Source organism: Chelonia mydas, chromosome 8 (genome assembly GCF_015237465.2).
Source record: "Chelonia mydas isolate rCheMyd1 chromosome 8, rCheMyd1.pri.v2, whole genome shotgun sequence".
NCBI classification, from domain to species: Eukaryota; Metazoa; Chordata; order Testudines; family Cheloniidae; genus Chelonia; species Chelonia mydas.
The window spans coordinates 90,773,686-90,789,764 of record NC_057854.1 but is presented as its reverse complement, the minus strand read 5'-3'; the positions used below and the strand labels follow the sequence as shown (position 1 = coordinate 90,789,764).

The following is a 16,079-nucleotide window of genomic DNA, read 5'->3' as shown; positions in this document are numbered from 1 at the left end:
AGAGATTTTAGCATTAGTTACTATTAGAGCATAGTATTAGTTATGAGAGTAGTTTAGTAACTTATTCATTGGTGCTGGGTGTCTTTCATCATGCAGAGATCCCCAGGGTTTAAACTGTGTTACTTGCAGGGCCATGATCCCTGTAAATGATAGCCACACAAGTTGCCTAATTTGTTTAGGCCAGGGACATGTTAAGGACAGATGTTCCGTTTATACCTCCTTTCCTGTGAGGACAAAGAAGCAAAGGGACTTCTGCCTTAAGGGACATATATTTGAAAAGTGTCCTCCTTCAGCGCCTGACCGCAGCCATGAGAAGACGGAGAGTTCTTTAGTGCCTTTCTGGCTGCTTCAGTCTCAAAGCCAAAATCAGGAGAAAAATTATGTTCTGCTCCTGTGGCCTTCTCAAAGCCTTCAAAACAGTCTTCATTTTCTGAGGTGGACACAGTCCAGGTTGCATTCTTCATCCCAAAAGTGGGACAGATCTGCTAAAAATTCCTCCAGTATGGGAGTCAAGGTCTGGCCGTAAACACCAACATTCACCAGTACTGTCTGAGGCAGCACCATCAAGTCCAGCTCCAGCCGGGCCATCGAGACTGGTGGTTTCACCTTCTCTGTCAGCGATATCTACAGCACTGGTACTATTGGTTTCAGTGCCACTTGTGTTATCTGAGGAGTACTTATCTCCAATATGTGTACTGTCTGTGTCCCTGCAGCAAAAGACCTCATGTGCCTCCCTGTTCTTGACTCTCATTTTCCTCACCATCTGGTACTGATTACAGTAGCTTCAACTACATTCGCATGAACAGCACAATTTATTTTCACTGTACATCATTCTGCATTCCATGGCCACCTGTCCTGGCCCTAGTGGCTCCCTTGAACTGCTCCCAGAGCTTCCAGATCACCATCTGCTATGCAGTCTAGGAGCAAGTGACCTTTTCCAGTGCCTTGTCTATCAGGGAACATCTTCCAGTTCGTCAGCCATATCCAATTTTGGAATTGGCAGAGGAAGAGAAATCTAGGGATGAACCCACACATCTTTCTTTTCTCATTCTTCTTTCCCTGATGAGTGCATAACTCTTGAGTCATCTTCACCATTGTCTGGACACTTCAAAGTCTTTCAAGACCTCACAAGGTGTACAGTTGTTAGGAGTAGTCAAAGTTGTGCATGAGAATCCACACAAGTTTTTAGGTATTTTACAAGCTCCAGCCCTGGGAAGGGTTGTCCTTCCCATTAATGAAGCCCTATTCGATCCTGCTGAAACCCTTTGGCAAACCCCAGCTACTGTTCCACCCACTGCCAAACACATGGACAGGGGTTGTCAAGTTCCCCAGCAGGAATTTGATTCCCCCCCCTCCCACCCATTCTGTGCCAGACTCACGGTAGTAATCAAAGAAGACCTACCCCAAAGGACAAAGAATGTAAGCGACTTATACCACCACAAACCTTCAAATAAGTGTGCCAAATTCTCAAACGTTGTTCAGATATGTGTGTTATTTGGTTAGTATTTGCAAAATTTGCAAATTGCCTGAAGAATACGAGGTCCAGTTTCTGGCAGTAATCTCAGAAGCCTCTATCTCCAAGTGACCATTAATGCATCAAACACCACTTTGTACTCAATGGCTGCAGCCAGTTCAATGAGGCAGTCTTGGTTACAGGCCCTGGAGAGCTGTATAACACAATCAAAGACCTTCCATTTGATTATTTGAAATTGTTTTCTCGAATGACTGGTAATGCCATGTATACCTTACAGACTCCCAAGCGACTCTCTCTTCTCTAGGAGTTTATATTCCAGCAACAAAAAGAAAACAGATCAAACCTCCAACACACTATCAATCTTCATTCTACCTGCTCAGACTTCAGGATGCTTCAGAGAGGAGATCTAAACGACCTAGATGTTGGACATCAGCTTCGTCACCAGCAGGCTCTTCTTACCAGACTTCCACATTGGAACAGTCATTTTGATATTTTGATCAAGGACAGCACACCAACCACATCTCCACTCCTAGAGCCAAAACCTCCTTTTGGAAAGTGCGTCCATCTCTCTTTTGCAAGGCATGGTCTGAGATCACATAAAACAAGTGAGAGCTCAGCACTGTGAATGAGGGATATGTTATCCATTTTACTTCCCTTCCCTCAACTATCTTTCCCCATCCCTTCTCAGGAACCCATCTCACAAAGCGGTTTTACTTCAGGAAGTACAGTTTCTTTTTGGAATTGGAAGCAATAGGGGGAAGTTCCTTATCAACACAAACGGAAAGGTGTGTGTTCCTGTTACATCCTGATTTCCAAAAATTGAGATGGTCTAAGGCCCATTTTGGATTTGAGAAAACAGAACAAGTTAATCAAGAAAATGAAATTCAGGAGGGTCACCCTCACATCTGTTATCCCTTCCCTAGTGATTGGTATGCTGCTCAGATGTGGCAACACATCTGGACCACAGAGAGTGTCATCAATTTGTAGTTGGGAACAGGCACTGCCAGGACACTACCCTCTGGCTTGCCCTCTACCCCAAGAGGGTTTACCAAATGGTAGCCCTCTACCCCAAGAGGGTTTACCAAATATTTCAACGGAGTTGAAATATTTCTCTACCTGGATCATTGGTTAATCCAAGAAACTTCAAAGGGATGTGTCTGGAACAGTATTGTTATAGAATACACCCCTGCACTCACACCTTACACACTTTTCTAGTAATCTTTGTACAAGGTGTGCCTTGTAAAGTATCAATTGAAAATTCATAATTTGTTGCTCAGTATTGTCCTGATAAAATGTGTGGCAACACAGTTCCCTTCTGTGTTGTTAAAAATACATGTTCAGATTCATGTAGCACCAAACTGGTCAAACAGACCTGTCTTAAACAAAGGGGTGTACATTTGCCTTAATTTGCTTCTAAGCAGTAAACAGAATCATCAAGCTGGAAGGGAAACGAAGGAAGCTCAGATAGGTGAAGAACAACAGCAGGGATCATCCTTCCACACGGACTTTGTCTCTCAGTTCTCAGCTGGATATGTTTTTCAAGAGAGGGACTGGAACTATAAAAAGCAGGGGCAAAGACGCCAAGCACCCGCCCCTCCCCCACCTTATTCTCCACACTTTAGAAGACAAAAGGAAGCAGCTATAGGACTCTGGGGGAGGAGGAGAAACCTTTGCTAGATCATAGCAGAGCTGAAAGTTTGCTCTGTAATCCGCTGGAGCGTGTGGTAAGACAGTTTGCTTTGCAACTAAGATAGATTCTTAAGTAGATATCTTTATTTTTCTTCTAAGCTTTTCTGGCTCATTACTTATACCCACTTAAAATCTCTCTCTTTGTAATTAATAAATGTGTTTTACGGTTTTATCTAATCCAGTGTGTTTAAGTTGAAGTGTCTGGGTAACTATTTAAGGTAATAAAATGACATATTATTCCCTGAAAGGAATAATGGACTTAATATATTTGTACTGTGTAGGAGAGAGCTGCACTCCAATCTGCAGTCTCTCCACCTCATAACCTGGATGATCTCTGGCTAAGTAATGTTGAAAAAGCCTGTTCTCTGGAGGTTCAGGCCATTTTGGTAAGCAGCAGAACGGACTCTGTTAGAGCCACTACTGCAGTGAAGTGAAGAGATTTTCAACCTAGGCCAGATCTCATCAGTTATCACTGAGTCACACAGAGATCAGACATACAAAGGTTTGCCTATTTCACCTGAAATCTTCTGGTCTCTCCATCAGTTCAGTGAGAGTCTGTTTAGCAGCTATATCTGCATTACATACGCTGGTGGAAGGATTTTCTCTCTTCGTATACTTTGGTAACCAGGTTTTTAAAAGGACTTACTCGTGTTTGCCCTCCTGTCTGCTCCATACCAGCATGAGACCAGAAATTGATGGTCACACTTCATTGGGTTCCCCCTTTGAACCATTGTCAACAGCTTCTTTACCATTGCTATTAATGAAAACAGCATTTTTGGTAGCAATTACTCCCACAAGGAGGGTATCAGAGCTTCAGGAGCTTCTTATATGATATTCCACAAAGACAAGGTCTCAGGACACACCCTAATCTTATTCTTAAAGTTGTTTTGGCATTCTACCTCAACCAGATCATATATCTCCTAGTATTATTTCTGAAGCCCCGCTTTTACAAGACTGAGGAAAAGCTTCACGTTCTTGACATTTGAAGGGCTGTATCCTTTTATCTGGGTCACACTTTGAGATCATCTCCCACACTTTTTGTGGCTTATGTTAGAAGGATGAAAGGTCAGCCTGTTACAGCTGAGCATATATCCCAGTACGTTAAGCCTTTTTGAGCAACGTACCATTAGTGGACATTTTGTTAAGCAGAAACAACTTTATATACCTTCTCCAGACACTGTGCAATTACGCAAGCTTCTCAAACAGATGCAAACTTTGAACTGCTTGAGGAAAGACTGCAGCACTGACTTGCTGAAGTCCCACCACATTCAAGCAAACTATTGCTATTTGCTATTTCCACCCAAGGTGGAATGTATATATGTGCACAATAACTTGAAAGAGAAAAAAATGGTTACTTACCTATCTAGTAACTCTTGTTCTTTCACGTGTTATGAACATATACGGTCCATGACCCCCATGCTTTCCATGCTTCTTCTGATGTTCATTACATGTCACAGAATTCACACACTGCTTGCAGCGCCTCCTGCTGGCCATCTTGGGAATTAGCTGTGCCAGCTTGCACTGTCCCTCCGGTGGCATCTTCTCCCGTCTCGTCTCACTCTGCTGCTGCACTTATTCCCAGATCTGCAGCCTCCTCTTTGTGGCTTGGCCCTCCAGCCAGACCACTAAGGTCCTCCCCTTCCGGGGAACTCAGTCTTTCCAGACCTACTGTCTGGCTGGCATCTCCAAGGCCTTTGCCACTTCCCAGTGGTGGCTGGTAGGGGAACTCAGGTCTGCCCTCAACACTGGGTTCCAGCCCAGGGACCCTATAACAAGCAGCCTTGGTCCCTGTCCCTGGGCTTCCTCCTACATATCTAGCTTCCTCCGTCTCTGGGTTTGCCAGTCTCCAACTTCCTCCATTCCAGTGAGCAACTGCAGATTACTTCCCTGCTGCCTTTCCCAGCAGCAGCTGCCCCCGTCTGCGGGCAGATACCTGGCTTTATATAGCCTCTTCCCCCATTCCTGCATAGGTGAGCCTATCCTTAATAGCTGCCTCCAGCCTAAAGCTCCCCTGCTTACAGACCAATTACCTGATTGGGCCCACCTAGCCTAATTCAGCTCGTGCTGCGCTGGTGTGGGGAGCACACCCCATCACACCATGGCAGTACGCCCCTTTTATATCCTCTGCTTCGGGCATGAGGATGACAGGGTTGCATGCGCTGCCTGCTGTTACTGCTAGCAAAAAGTCTCTAACTTGAGTGCATTGGGCACAAGCGCCTACAGTGGAATGTATATGTGCACAATGCATTTCAAAGTACAACAGGTGCTGTACAGGTAAGTGTCCTTTTTTCTAGGACAAAAAGAAAAGGAGAACTTGTGGCACCTTAGAGACTAACACGTTTATTTGAGCATAAGCTTTCGTGTGTCTTTTTTAGTTAGTCTTGTTTTTGTTAGTCTCTAAGGTGCCACAAGTACTCCTTTACTTTTTGCGAATACAGACTAACACGGCTGCTACTCTGAAACTTTTCTAGGACAATTTTTCTTTTATAACCATTACTTTTTTTTTTTTTGTCACTGCCACAGCCCCCTCAGCTTCCTGAAAGAATTCCTTTCAACCTATGTAGTCCCTGTCCAGGGGAGGGTAGTGTGCTCTTGTTTAAGTTTGGAGTTAAATATGCCTTTTTCCAAGTCTCTCAGCTTAGAGGTGGTGCCTTTTTTCACTTTTTTTTTTAATACTTTTTTAAAAAAAATTCAGTTGAGAGAATAGGTTGGTGTTTCAACAACAACAACAAATCTTTTACCCGTATCGTTTTTCAATATATTTATCATCAAACTGAAGAATGTTCACACAAGTTTTCAGTTACTAGAATGTGAAATGCTAGCATTAGCCTAACCTCTGGATCAAATCTCTGAATCCATAGGGAAAAATTGAATGAAGTCCATGATGAGTTACAGAAAAAAGAGGCACTTTTTGCAGAGCTCCAGCCAGATGCAAATCAGAACTGTAAGTATCTTCATGAGGTTACATAATATTTGCTCCTGAAAGTATCTCTGTAGTCATAAGTGCCTCCATTCACGAGGTACCATTTTTATACCAGTTTAACTTGGAAAATTAAGGTAAACTTGAAACAGAAAAAGAAGTGTGTGTGTGTGTGTGTGTGTGTATTTGTCCATTACAATGGGACTTCAGTCTTGATTGGGACCTTTAGTGCTAATGAAATATAAATAATTTCTTGTAAATAACTTCTCACCTGCTCTATCATTTGTCTCTCTCTAAATTATACTGAAATTGAAATTTAATTCGGCCTAGAACTCTTCAGGGGCCTAATGCATTACATCCTAAACACAATGCTCCTGGGGGAATTCTGCGCCAAAAAAATAAAAATTCTCTGCAGACTATTTTAAAATTCTGCAGATTTTATTTGTTAAAATAACACTACATAATCATGCCAGTTTCAATTATTTTGGTAATTTATTTCAAAGTGCCTGTCAGCAAATATGTCTGTAACAATACAGACACACATAAAATTTCCCCCAGGAGTGAAGAGTTAAAGAAACCTCTGTGACAATACAGTTCTTGCTTCTCTGTCCCTATCTCCCCCAGAGCCCACCACTCACACACCCTTTTCCCCCAGAGCCAAGTTGTGCGCCCCCCCACCCCCGAGTCAATACACCCAAACCCCCTAACTCCCAGAGTGCAGCCTAAACACCGACACTCTCTTCTCCTCTCAGAGCCCAGTTGCAGGCCCCCACCCGGCCCAGATACCCACACCACCTCCCCCCCAGAGCCCAGACACCCATCGCCCTACCCCTTAGAGCCCCGGGATCCAGAGGGAGAAAGAGCCTGATGCTCTTTCCCAGGCTTGCACAGAGTTTCCTGCGTGCCACCCTCTCCTTCCCTCAGGGCGTGTGGGGAACTGCAGCTGTGGGGGATCCCTCTAGCTCTCTCCCCCTCCCTCCAGCAGTGTCCTTAATGTGTGAGCTGGGCTCTGCCAGGTTCAGCAGCCCCTAGTGGCAACCAGCAGCACTGCAGCCCATTTCTGTGGGAGAAAGAAAATTCTGCGCAAAAAACATTAATTTCCGCAAAATTCTGCATTGCACAGTGGTGCAGAAGTCCCCCAGGAGTCATACAAGCAGAATATTGATGAAGCTTTAAAAATACCTAGTCTCTGTCATTTTGGTGTTTTTTAAAAAAAATTTTTCTAAATAGCTCAAAAGATTGATGAGCTGGAGGCAGCTTTGCGTAAAAAAGATGAAGACATGAAAGCAATGGAAGAAAGATATAAAATGTACCTGGAGAAAGCAAGAAATGTGAGTGGTATATTTCAATATAAATAAAGTCTATCATCTCTCCCCTCCCCATCACCCCACATCTATGAATCAGTGATGCTGACAGGCTTCTCAAATATCCTGTATTAAAAGTGGTTTATCTTACATTTTTAGGCCAAATTCCTTGGTTACTGTAACTTGCATGCAGCATAGTGTAGAATATAACTCCAAATATGAAGAGCTGTTATTGACACTTCATACTAATTGGCATCTTCTGTCATATTTGTGTCCTTCATTTGGATTTCACTGTTGCATGTTTTATTTCCAGCTGAGATGTGAGGTTGCTGCAGATGAAACATCAAGCATAATATATTCATTTTCTTTATACAGGTGATAAAAACCTTAGACCCCAAGCTAAATCCAGCATCAGCAGAAATTATGTTGCTGAGAAAGCAGCTAATAGAGAGAGACAAAAAAATTGAAGCACTGGAGGTAAAACTTCTCTTCTTGTTTTTTCTTTTTAAAATCCTTTGTGTGTCCTAAGTGGAGATCTCACTTGTGTGTGAGACACTGCAAAGAGTCTCTTTGATTCAGTTGCTTTTCTGTTACTCAAACTGCTCAACCTATCAAGCACAGAGATTTGACCTTGATTTGCTGACATTCTATCCTGATGTGAATCTGTCAAGACTGTTCACATATATACATATTATAAAAGGTGTTTATTTTTAAGGTTACGTTTTTTATTCCTTATGAAAAGTAATGTGTATGAATTTAAAACTTCTCAGAGGGATTTAAACTAAACTGTAGTTTAATTATAGTGCTACCAGTGCACTATGGTAAATGGTAATCTGTATAATACCATGCACTGTCGAACAAAACGTATGACTTCTTAAGTATAATTTAGTCTGTTACATGTCATGAGTTACGTATTTTGCTATAGTTATTAAAATAATATTAGAGACACTAAAATATTACATGGGTAATACTAAAAATGCTGTTCCGAGCGATAGCTACTTGGGTAAATATAAAATTTCTAAACACAGTTTTTAAATCTTTAAGTTTCTGATCCTGCATTTGTTGTGCACTCAATATTCCCATTGACTTTTCCGTGTACTGACAGTAGACTAGGACCCTAGATTATTAAATCAGTGGGGATAATTGCTCATTTATGGCTGCTAATGCAGTGGAATTATGACTTTCTGAAATATTTGCACTGAACATGCTCTTGATTATATTTCCACAAAAAGGTTTCCTGTTTTCAGTGATGCATCATTTAAAAATTTTATCGGTCTGCCTTGGTAAGGGTATTTCCTTTTCTTGCAATAGTCTATTATAATAAACAATTTCATCACTTTGATAGTCACTTTTGAAAATACATATAATTGTTTGTGCTGTTTTAGTTGCGGTATTTGTATATTGCACTACTGTTTGTGTTTATCTCAGTCAAGTCCTCTAAGGAGAGTGGACTCTGATAAAGTTTTATATAATTAGCTACACTTTTCAGAACTTTTGGGTAGTTAAGATTCCCTTGTCTATTTCTAAATCTGTTTAATCTTTCTCTCTAGAGTGAATGTAAGATTGCCAAGTTGCGTGATTATGAAGAAAAGCTAATTGTATCTGCATGGTACAATAAGGTGGGTCAAAACAATCCACTTGTCTGTCAGTATGGTAACTTAAAAGTCAGAAGTACCCAGGATGAGCTTATAAACAATTTGAAACTATCATTTTCTTGCTGTCTTGATCTGTTCCATACTTTCATCCTGTTTCATTGACTACTACTGTGGTGATTTTGAGACCTGGATTACCTTTTTAGGTGTGTTACAAATTTGATTACCTATGGGAGGAAAAACCCAATTCTGTACAGTTACCTTTGTACAGACATCAAGGATGGAGGCTAAAACAGGCTTAGCCTCTTCCTAAAACAATAACTTATATGATAGGCGGGGCTATTAACACCACCTAGTATTAAGGTTGCCTGACACTTCCCATTAGAAACTTGTATTTTCAGTTTCTTAACAAGCTTTTTTTGTTATCTGCCAAACTTTATCCTTCGGGACTCAAATTCTGCATGCCGAGTGACTGCCTCACGCGGAATTTTTTTTGGAAAGTTTTTTCAACCAAAACAATTCAGATATTTGTAAGAACAAAGTTAGGGAAAAATATTTTGCTTCAGTCTTCACTAAAAGGGTTAATGGTATCCAAATACTCAACACAAACAATATTAACAAGGGGAAAGGGAATGCAAGCCAAAATAGGGAAACCGGTTAAAGAATATTTAGATCAGTATTCAAGTCGGCTGGACCTGATTAAATTAATCCTAGAGTACTTAAGGAACTAGCTGAATCAATCTCTGAAGCGTTAGCAATTCTCTTTGCAAATTCATGCAGAACAAGTGAGATTTAGAGAGGACTGGAGAAGGGCAAACATAGTAGCTATTTTTAAAAAGGGGAACAAAGGCGACCCAGGAAATTATAGACCAGTCACCGTAAGTTGATATCTGGAAAGATCTTGGAACAAATTATTATGCAATCATTTTGTAAGCACTTAGAGGAAAATAGGATTATAAGGAATAGCCAACATGACTTTGTCAAGAACAAATCATGCCTCGCCTACCGAATTTCCTTCTTTGGCAAGGTTACTGGCTTTGTTGATGGGGGGAGAAGCAGAGGATGTGCTATATCTTGATTTTTTAGCAAGGCTTTTGTCACAGTCCCATTTGATCTTCTCATAAGCAAACTAGGGAATATGGTGTAGATGAATTACTGTAAGGTTGCACAAGTGGTTGAGAGACTGTACTCAAAGTGGTTATCAGTGGTTTGCTGTCAAACTGAGAGGGTGCATCTAGTGGGGTTCCACAGGGATCAGTCCTGGCTCTGGTACTAGTCAGTATTTTCATTAAGGACTTGGATAATTGAGTGGAGAGTATGCTTATAAAATCTGCAGATGACACCAAGCTGCGAGGGATTGCAAGCGCTTAGGAGGACAGGATTAGAATTCAAAACCACCTTGACAAATTCAAGAATTGGTCTGAAATTTACAAGATTAAATTCAGTAAAGACAAGTGCAAAGAACTACACTTCAGGAGGAAAAATCAAATGCACAACTACAAAATGCAGAATAACTTGCTAGGCAGTAGAACTACTGAAAAATATGAGTGTTACAGTGGATCGCAAATTGAATAGGAGTCAACAGTGCAATGCAGTTGCAAAATATCAATCTGAAGTGCTAATAACTTTCTGAAGTGTATTAACCAGAGTGTCATATGTAAGATGTTGGAGATAATTGTCCCTTTCTATTTGGCACTGGTAAGGCCACAGCAGTAATACTGTGTCCAGTTCTGGGCACCACACTTCAGGCAAGATGTGGACAAATTGGAGAGAGTCCACAGGAGAGCAACAAAAGATGATAAAAAGTTTAGAAAACCTGATCTGTGAAGAAAGGTTAAAAAAGCTGGGCATGTTAGTCTTGAGAAAAGATGACTGAAGGAGGACCTGATAAGTCTTCAGATATGTTTAGGGCTGTTGTAAAGAGGATGGCGATCAATTGTTTTCCATGTCCACTGAAGGCAGGACAAGAAGTAGTGGGCTTATAGAATAGAATATCAGGGTTGGAAGGGACCTCAGGAGGTCATCTAGTCCAACCCCCTGCTCAAAGCAGGACCAATCCCCAATTAAATCATCCCAGCCAGGACTTTGTCAAGCCTGACCTTAAAAATTTCTAAGGAAGGAGATTCTACCACCTCCCTAGGTAACACGTTCCAGTGTTTCACCACCCTCCTAGTGAAAAAGTTTTTCCTAATATCCAACCTAAATGGCTTAATCTGCAGCAAGGGAGATTTAGGTTAGATATTAGGAAAAAAAACTATCTAACTGTAAGGGTAGTTACACACTGGAGTAGGCTTCCAAAGGAGGTTGTGGAATCCCCATCATTGGAGGTTTTTAAGAACAGGTTGAACAAACACCAGTGAGGGATGGTCTAGGTATTGTCGGTCCTGCCTCAGCGCAGGGGGCTCAACTTGATAATTAACTTCTCAAGGTCCTTTCCAGCCCTACATTTCTATTATTCTGTTTTGCAATGTTTACCCCAAAAAAAAAAAATCTGACTTTTTTCCTCTCAGAAGCTCTAGTACGCCCATACTTTGGAGTAGGATCTTGAACTTTGGCACAGGGCTGGCCTTTGCGTTAAGGAATATGCCTTTTGCTGTTTCCGTGAAAATGCACTCAAATTTGGTTAAGTTATAAGCCTTTGAAATGTTTCAGTTCCCACGTACTCATAGAGAAGACTTCAGCAGCTAAAATCTCTGAACTCTAAAGATTCTGTCCTCATTGAGCATGCTCAAGACCCTCACAGTTCTTCCATGTGGCTAGGGAAAGGAAAGGAGTAGATTGGGACAAGAAGACTGGGAGTGGTGAGGGGAAAGAAATTTGACTGAAAGCCAGGGATGGGGGAAGGATTGGGAAAAGGGACTGGGACATGCAATTCAAAACTTCTGCTGCTTTTGATGATGTGAAAAAGATATCTCATTCACTTATTTTATTTCTTCCCAGAGCCTGGCATTCCAGAAGCTTGGTATGGAATCCAGACTGGTGGCTAGCAGTGCCTGCAAAGACCCTGAGTCGTGCCCTCCTGGACGCTCTTTCCTAGCACAGCAACGATATGTCACCAACGCCAGGCGGAATCTCTCTATTACAGTACCTAATGCAACATCGGATTAAACCACAAAGGAAATGTTTACACTAAAGTGTCCTTAAAATATTTTGTGGCTTCCATTGTAACTACCTGGCCAAGGAAGAGGTTGTGATGCTAGGCTTCAGCTATTTTAACATCAACACTGATTGAATACACAATGGTAAATTAATTTGGTGAATGGTTTCTAAAAATCATCAGCACACGTAGTCTACTAAAGACTGTTGCACCCAGCGACCTTTTCTAAAAAGCAGCACTTAGATGGAAGTAGATTTGAATAACTGAAGTATGTGTTTACAAGCACAGCTTTAAAGATTTATATTTGTTTTCGTAATATATTGTACATAAATACAAAAAATTGACAATATATATTATATTTAATATTTTTAGTCTGGAATTGACTTTTTTTTTTAACAGAACAATTTTATGGAAAACATCAGAAAATTGATAACACTAGGTATATTTACTGGGTTCTTTATAACATAAAGAAAAATCAGTCCTTTGGCTAGAAGAGTCAATAGTTTTAAAATGATGCATTTGTGAATCAAGAGAATTTTGGCATTCCAAAACTGTTTAGTGACTTCAGGACTTAACTTTTAAGACAGAAGATATATCACTATCTCAATCAAGAGGCAGAAAGTTTCAGTCTACTTAAAATGGTAACTACTTAATTTGTTTGTTTAAATTTGTGTGTATACTTCTTAAGGAAAATCTGTCTTTAAGGTGCTGAATTCACTAAAGCCAAAAAGTCTGTTGGTTTGAATTTAATGTAGTAGTCAATAATGTTTTTAAAAAAAACCCTTTTAAAATGTAGTTGTATTATATAATTTTTATTACAGTCTTTGGGAGAGGGGAAATCCCTAATATTTATTCAGTTCACTTAGACAGCTTTGCGCATAGAAATCACTCTTTCTCATTCCTCAGGTTTTTATATATTTTATTTAATTACTGTGAACTAATCACATCAAGCAGACAGGCTAGTGGAGATATCATTGTGCATGGTTAGTAACGATTGTTTGGCATGGAAAAGATAAGGGTACAAGACATCCGGTATTCCAGACCTCGGAAGATGAACATAGCTAGATGGATTGGTGTGAAATTTATTAATTGTAATTTGGGATGTTGCAGATTAAGTACTATATGTATTTTATGACTTCTAAACGAAACTTTGTACTTTTGGATAATTTAAGGATTATATCCAGATGTCTAGACACTCTTTCCTTAAACCCGTTTATTAGATCATTTTAAGAGTAGCTTTAATAAAAATTTGTTTCACACCTAACTATACAACACTTCAGTTGACATTTGTTTACAAAAATGGCTATTTTCACATCAAAAAGCACGTTTAAAAAAGACTTGAATTTTCCATGATCTTTATAAACTGACTAGACCAGTTTTGTCACATCAATAGTAAAATAACACAGTGAATAAAATCTCAACAGATTTAAAAGAAACCTAATCTAGCAAACTAAGGTAAAGATGTGAGGCTACCATACCTATCTGTAGCCCAGTATAGTAAACACAATCACGTGCTTGGATTAAAAGAATGCGTGTATCTTTTCAATATTAAAGCCATATTTATTTGAAAGCTGGACTCAGTTTTGCTTGCAAAATTCAAAAATAGGTCTTTTTGAGTTTGTAATGAAATATGAATTTTGAGTAGCTTTGCATTTCATTAGATACTTCACAAGCCCTCTAAAAAAGGTTTATCTTTTGATCTCTTGCTGCCCGAAGGTCCTGATAGTTCTGGAACTTGACCTCCTGCATGATTCCACAGGAAAAGTCTGTCCACTTGTTGAGTTTGTTTCTTTAAAAAGTGTTTTGCTCTCTTTACAGTATTATAAATATCGGCATTCAATTTGATTTCCTCCTAAAATGTTTATCAATAGAGAAAGCTGAAATCTAACCATATACTACACTTATTTGTAATAAATGTTCTAAATGAATTATTATTTTGTCTTTCAAGTTCTGTCCTGCAGAATTCTGTGCTTTTGTTGATGTCTCTTACTGATGCATTGATATTGCTGGATTGTGTTTTCGTATGTTTCTAAGCTTTGATTGCCTACTAATATTAAAAGTGGGTGGGTGGGTGGCTGGGGAGGCAACTTTTGCAGATGTCTTAGCATGACTCTTATGTTTAAAAAGTTTAGTATTTTAGTATGTTCTTTGTCAAATGTGGAACAGAACAATCACGAATAGCATTGAATAGGTGTTTTTCCCTCTAAATGCGATTTCACAAACATGGTAAGTCTTGAGCTTCCTTTTGAAAGCACTCATCTAGAATATAGTCCTAATGGATTCCGTCATGTTTATCACATTAGTGGTGCAGTGTCAATATCAGAAATCAGATGCTAGTAGGAACAGAACCCTTTCACCAACCCTTCTCAAAACTGCAGACACCAATTCCAAAGAACCTGAATAAGGAATATGATCCCTTTTACTTCGCTGAGGCTATGTCAGCTAAGTAGCAGTAAACATTTTAGTGGTTACTCAAGGACAACTTGGATTTTCAGGGAAGATTATCTGTATGAGGGATTTATGGGATGGCCATCACTATGTATTTAGCTGTCAGCTGAAATTTTACTTACAATTATTGGAACTGGTAAAGCAGTATGTCACTTCTTTAGCATCTATTCAGGGCTAGTCAGAAGTTATAGAAGAACTATTTTCACAGGTCTGCTTAAATTTGGACCTCTACCTGCGAGTGAGGAATTGATCAACAGACCTCAGTATTGGATCACGAGCCATTAATGCACTATTCATTTCCTCTTGTTTTAAGGTGGTATAATAAAAGATGCAGTAGGATTAACCTTTATATTGAGCATGTTTTGAGCATCTTTATTGATGGCACGCTCTTTAGAAAAGTGGTGAATTATTTAGCTACAAATTACTGAGCTATGTACAATTGGTATTGTGTCACAGATTTACTTAGTGTGGACAATTGGGGTGATCCAGAGACTAGGGCTATTTGCCATCTTGTGATAAATCTAATTTATATTGTGTCCAGATGTCACAGCTGTAAATGCACACATATTATTAAGTGAGATAATTGACTCCTGCTGTATTTCTCCAGTACAGCTAATAAAGTTGGAAAGAAGTAACTTTCTAATAAAGCTGGTAATATAGATCCAATGATGAAAGAGAAAATGCCCTTTGCACCCTACATTGTAAATTACTAGAGCATTGTTTCATGGATGGTTTTGGGGATAGAGAGTCTACCTGGTGTGAGACCATTTAATTTAATTTAATTTGTAGTAAGATATTTGTATGGGATTAACTCTGCCCCTTTGGTTGAAATATGGTTTTTCGGGTGGTTTCCATTAATAATCCTAATTTTGGATTAGTAGATTTCTGTCATTCCTAGGTGTATCAGGCAGCTTTAACACACCTGTGTTTTAAGAGATTAAGATACATTCAGTGAAATTAATGAAAATTTCACCCAATATTTTTTCTTAACAAGAAATATGCAAAAGTATTCTGTTTTCTATTATAAGCATTTACTTTGTGACAAGTAGTAAAAGCAATACTAATGTTTTAAGCAGTCATAGATTAGGAATTTTTTTAAAAAAAAAACCCAAATGCTACTTAGTTAATGGTGAATGATAAAGTAACTTTCCCAAATCTTTTACTTTTCTTTCCACTTGTCCGACCAGGTTTGAGGTTTCTGTATCAATGTCTAAATCTTCTGTTTTTAAAACAAATGTAAAAACTGTGTTATCACATAGAACTGGGGAAAAAATTGCACTAATTTTTAAACTCTGGTTTTATTCTTTCTCTGGAAAATATTCTTATATTCACATAAAGATTTTTAAAATGAATTCAGTGGTCTCTTTATTTTAAGTACTGCATTTAGTAGTCCTTATACCGTAAACTCTTTGTGATAGGAGCCATGTCTATCCCTTAATTTGTACAGTGTCCTGATCGGCACCTTTGAGTTCTGTCATAATTACTGTGCTTAAAATGTTTGTAGTTTACAAGCTATAGATTTGTTTAAATCAACCTCGAGCTCCTCGCTCTTGCC

At 39.5% G+C, this 16,079-nt stretch overlaps 1 protein-coding gene across 3 annotated transcripts in view; it reads left to right on the top strand.

Annotated features, from left to right (window-relative positions):
- Positions 1 to 15,876, top strand: part of HOOK1 (hook microtubule tethering protein 1) — a 65,186-nt gene extending 49,310 nt beyond the window's left edge. For 2 of the 3 annotated variants that reach the window (XM_037907692.1, XM_007059046.4), the window contains exons 18-22: positions 6,025 to 6,107; positions 7,314 to 7,414; positions 7,763 to 7,864; positions 8,938 to 9,006; positions 11,920 to 15,876. In XM_037907692.1, the coding sequence (XP_037763620.1) occupies positions 6,025 to 6,107; positions 7,314 to 7,414; positions 7,763 to 7,864; positions 8,938 to 9,006; positions 11,920 to 12,087 (523 nt within the window). In that variant the 3' untranslated portion in view covers positions 12,088 to 15,876. Of the gene's footprint in view, positions 1 to 6,024; positions 6,108 to 7,313; positions 7,415 to 7,762; positions 7,865 to 8,619; positions 8,671 to 8,937; positions 9,007 to 11,919 lie in introns of all 3 variants that reach the window. The other variant, XR_005226588.2, reaches the window with a different exon arrangement.
- Positions 15,877 to 16,079: the final 203 nt, after the last annotated feature.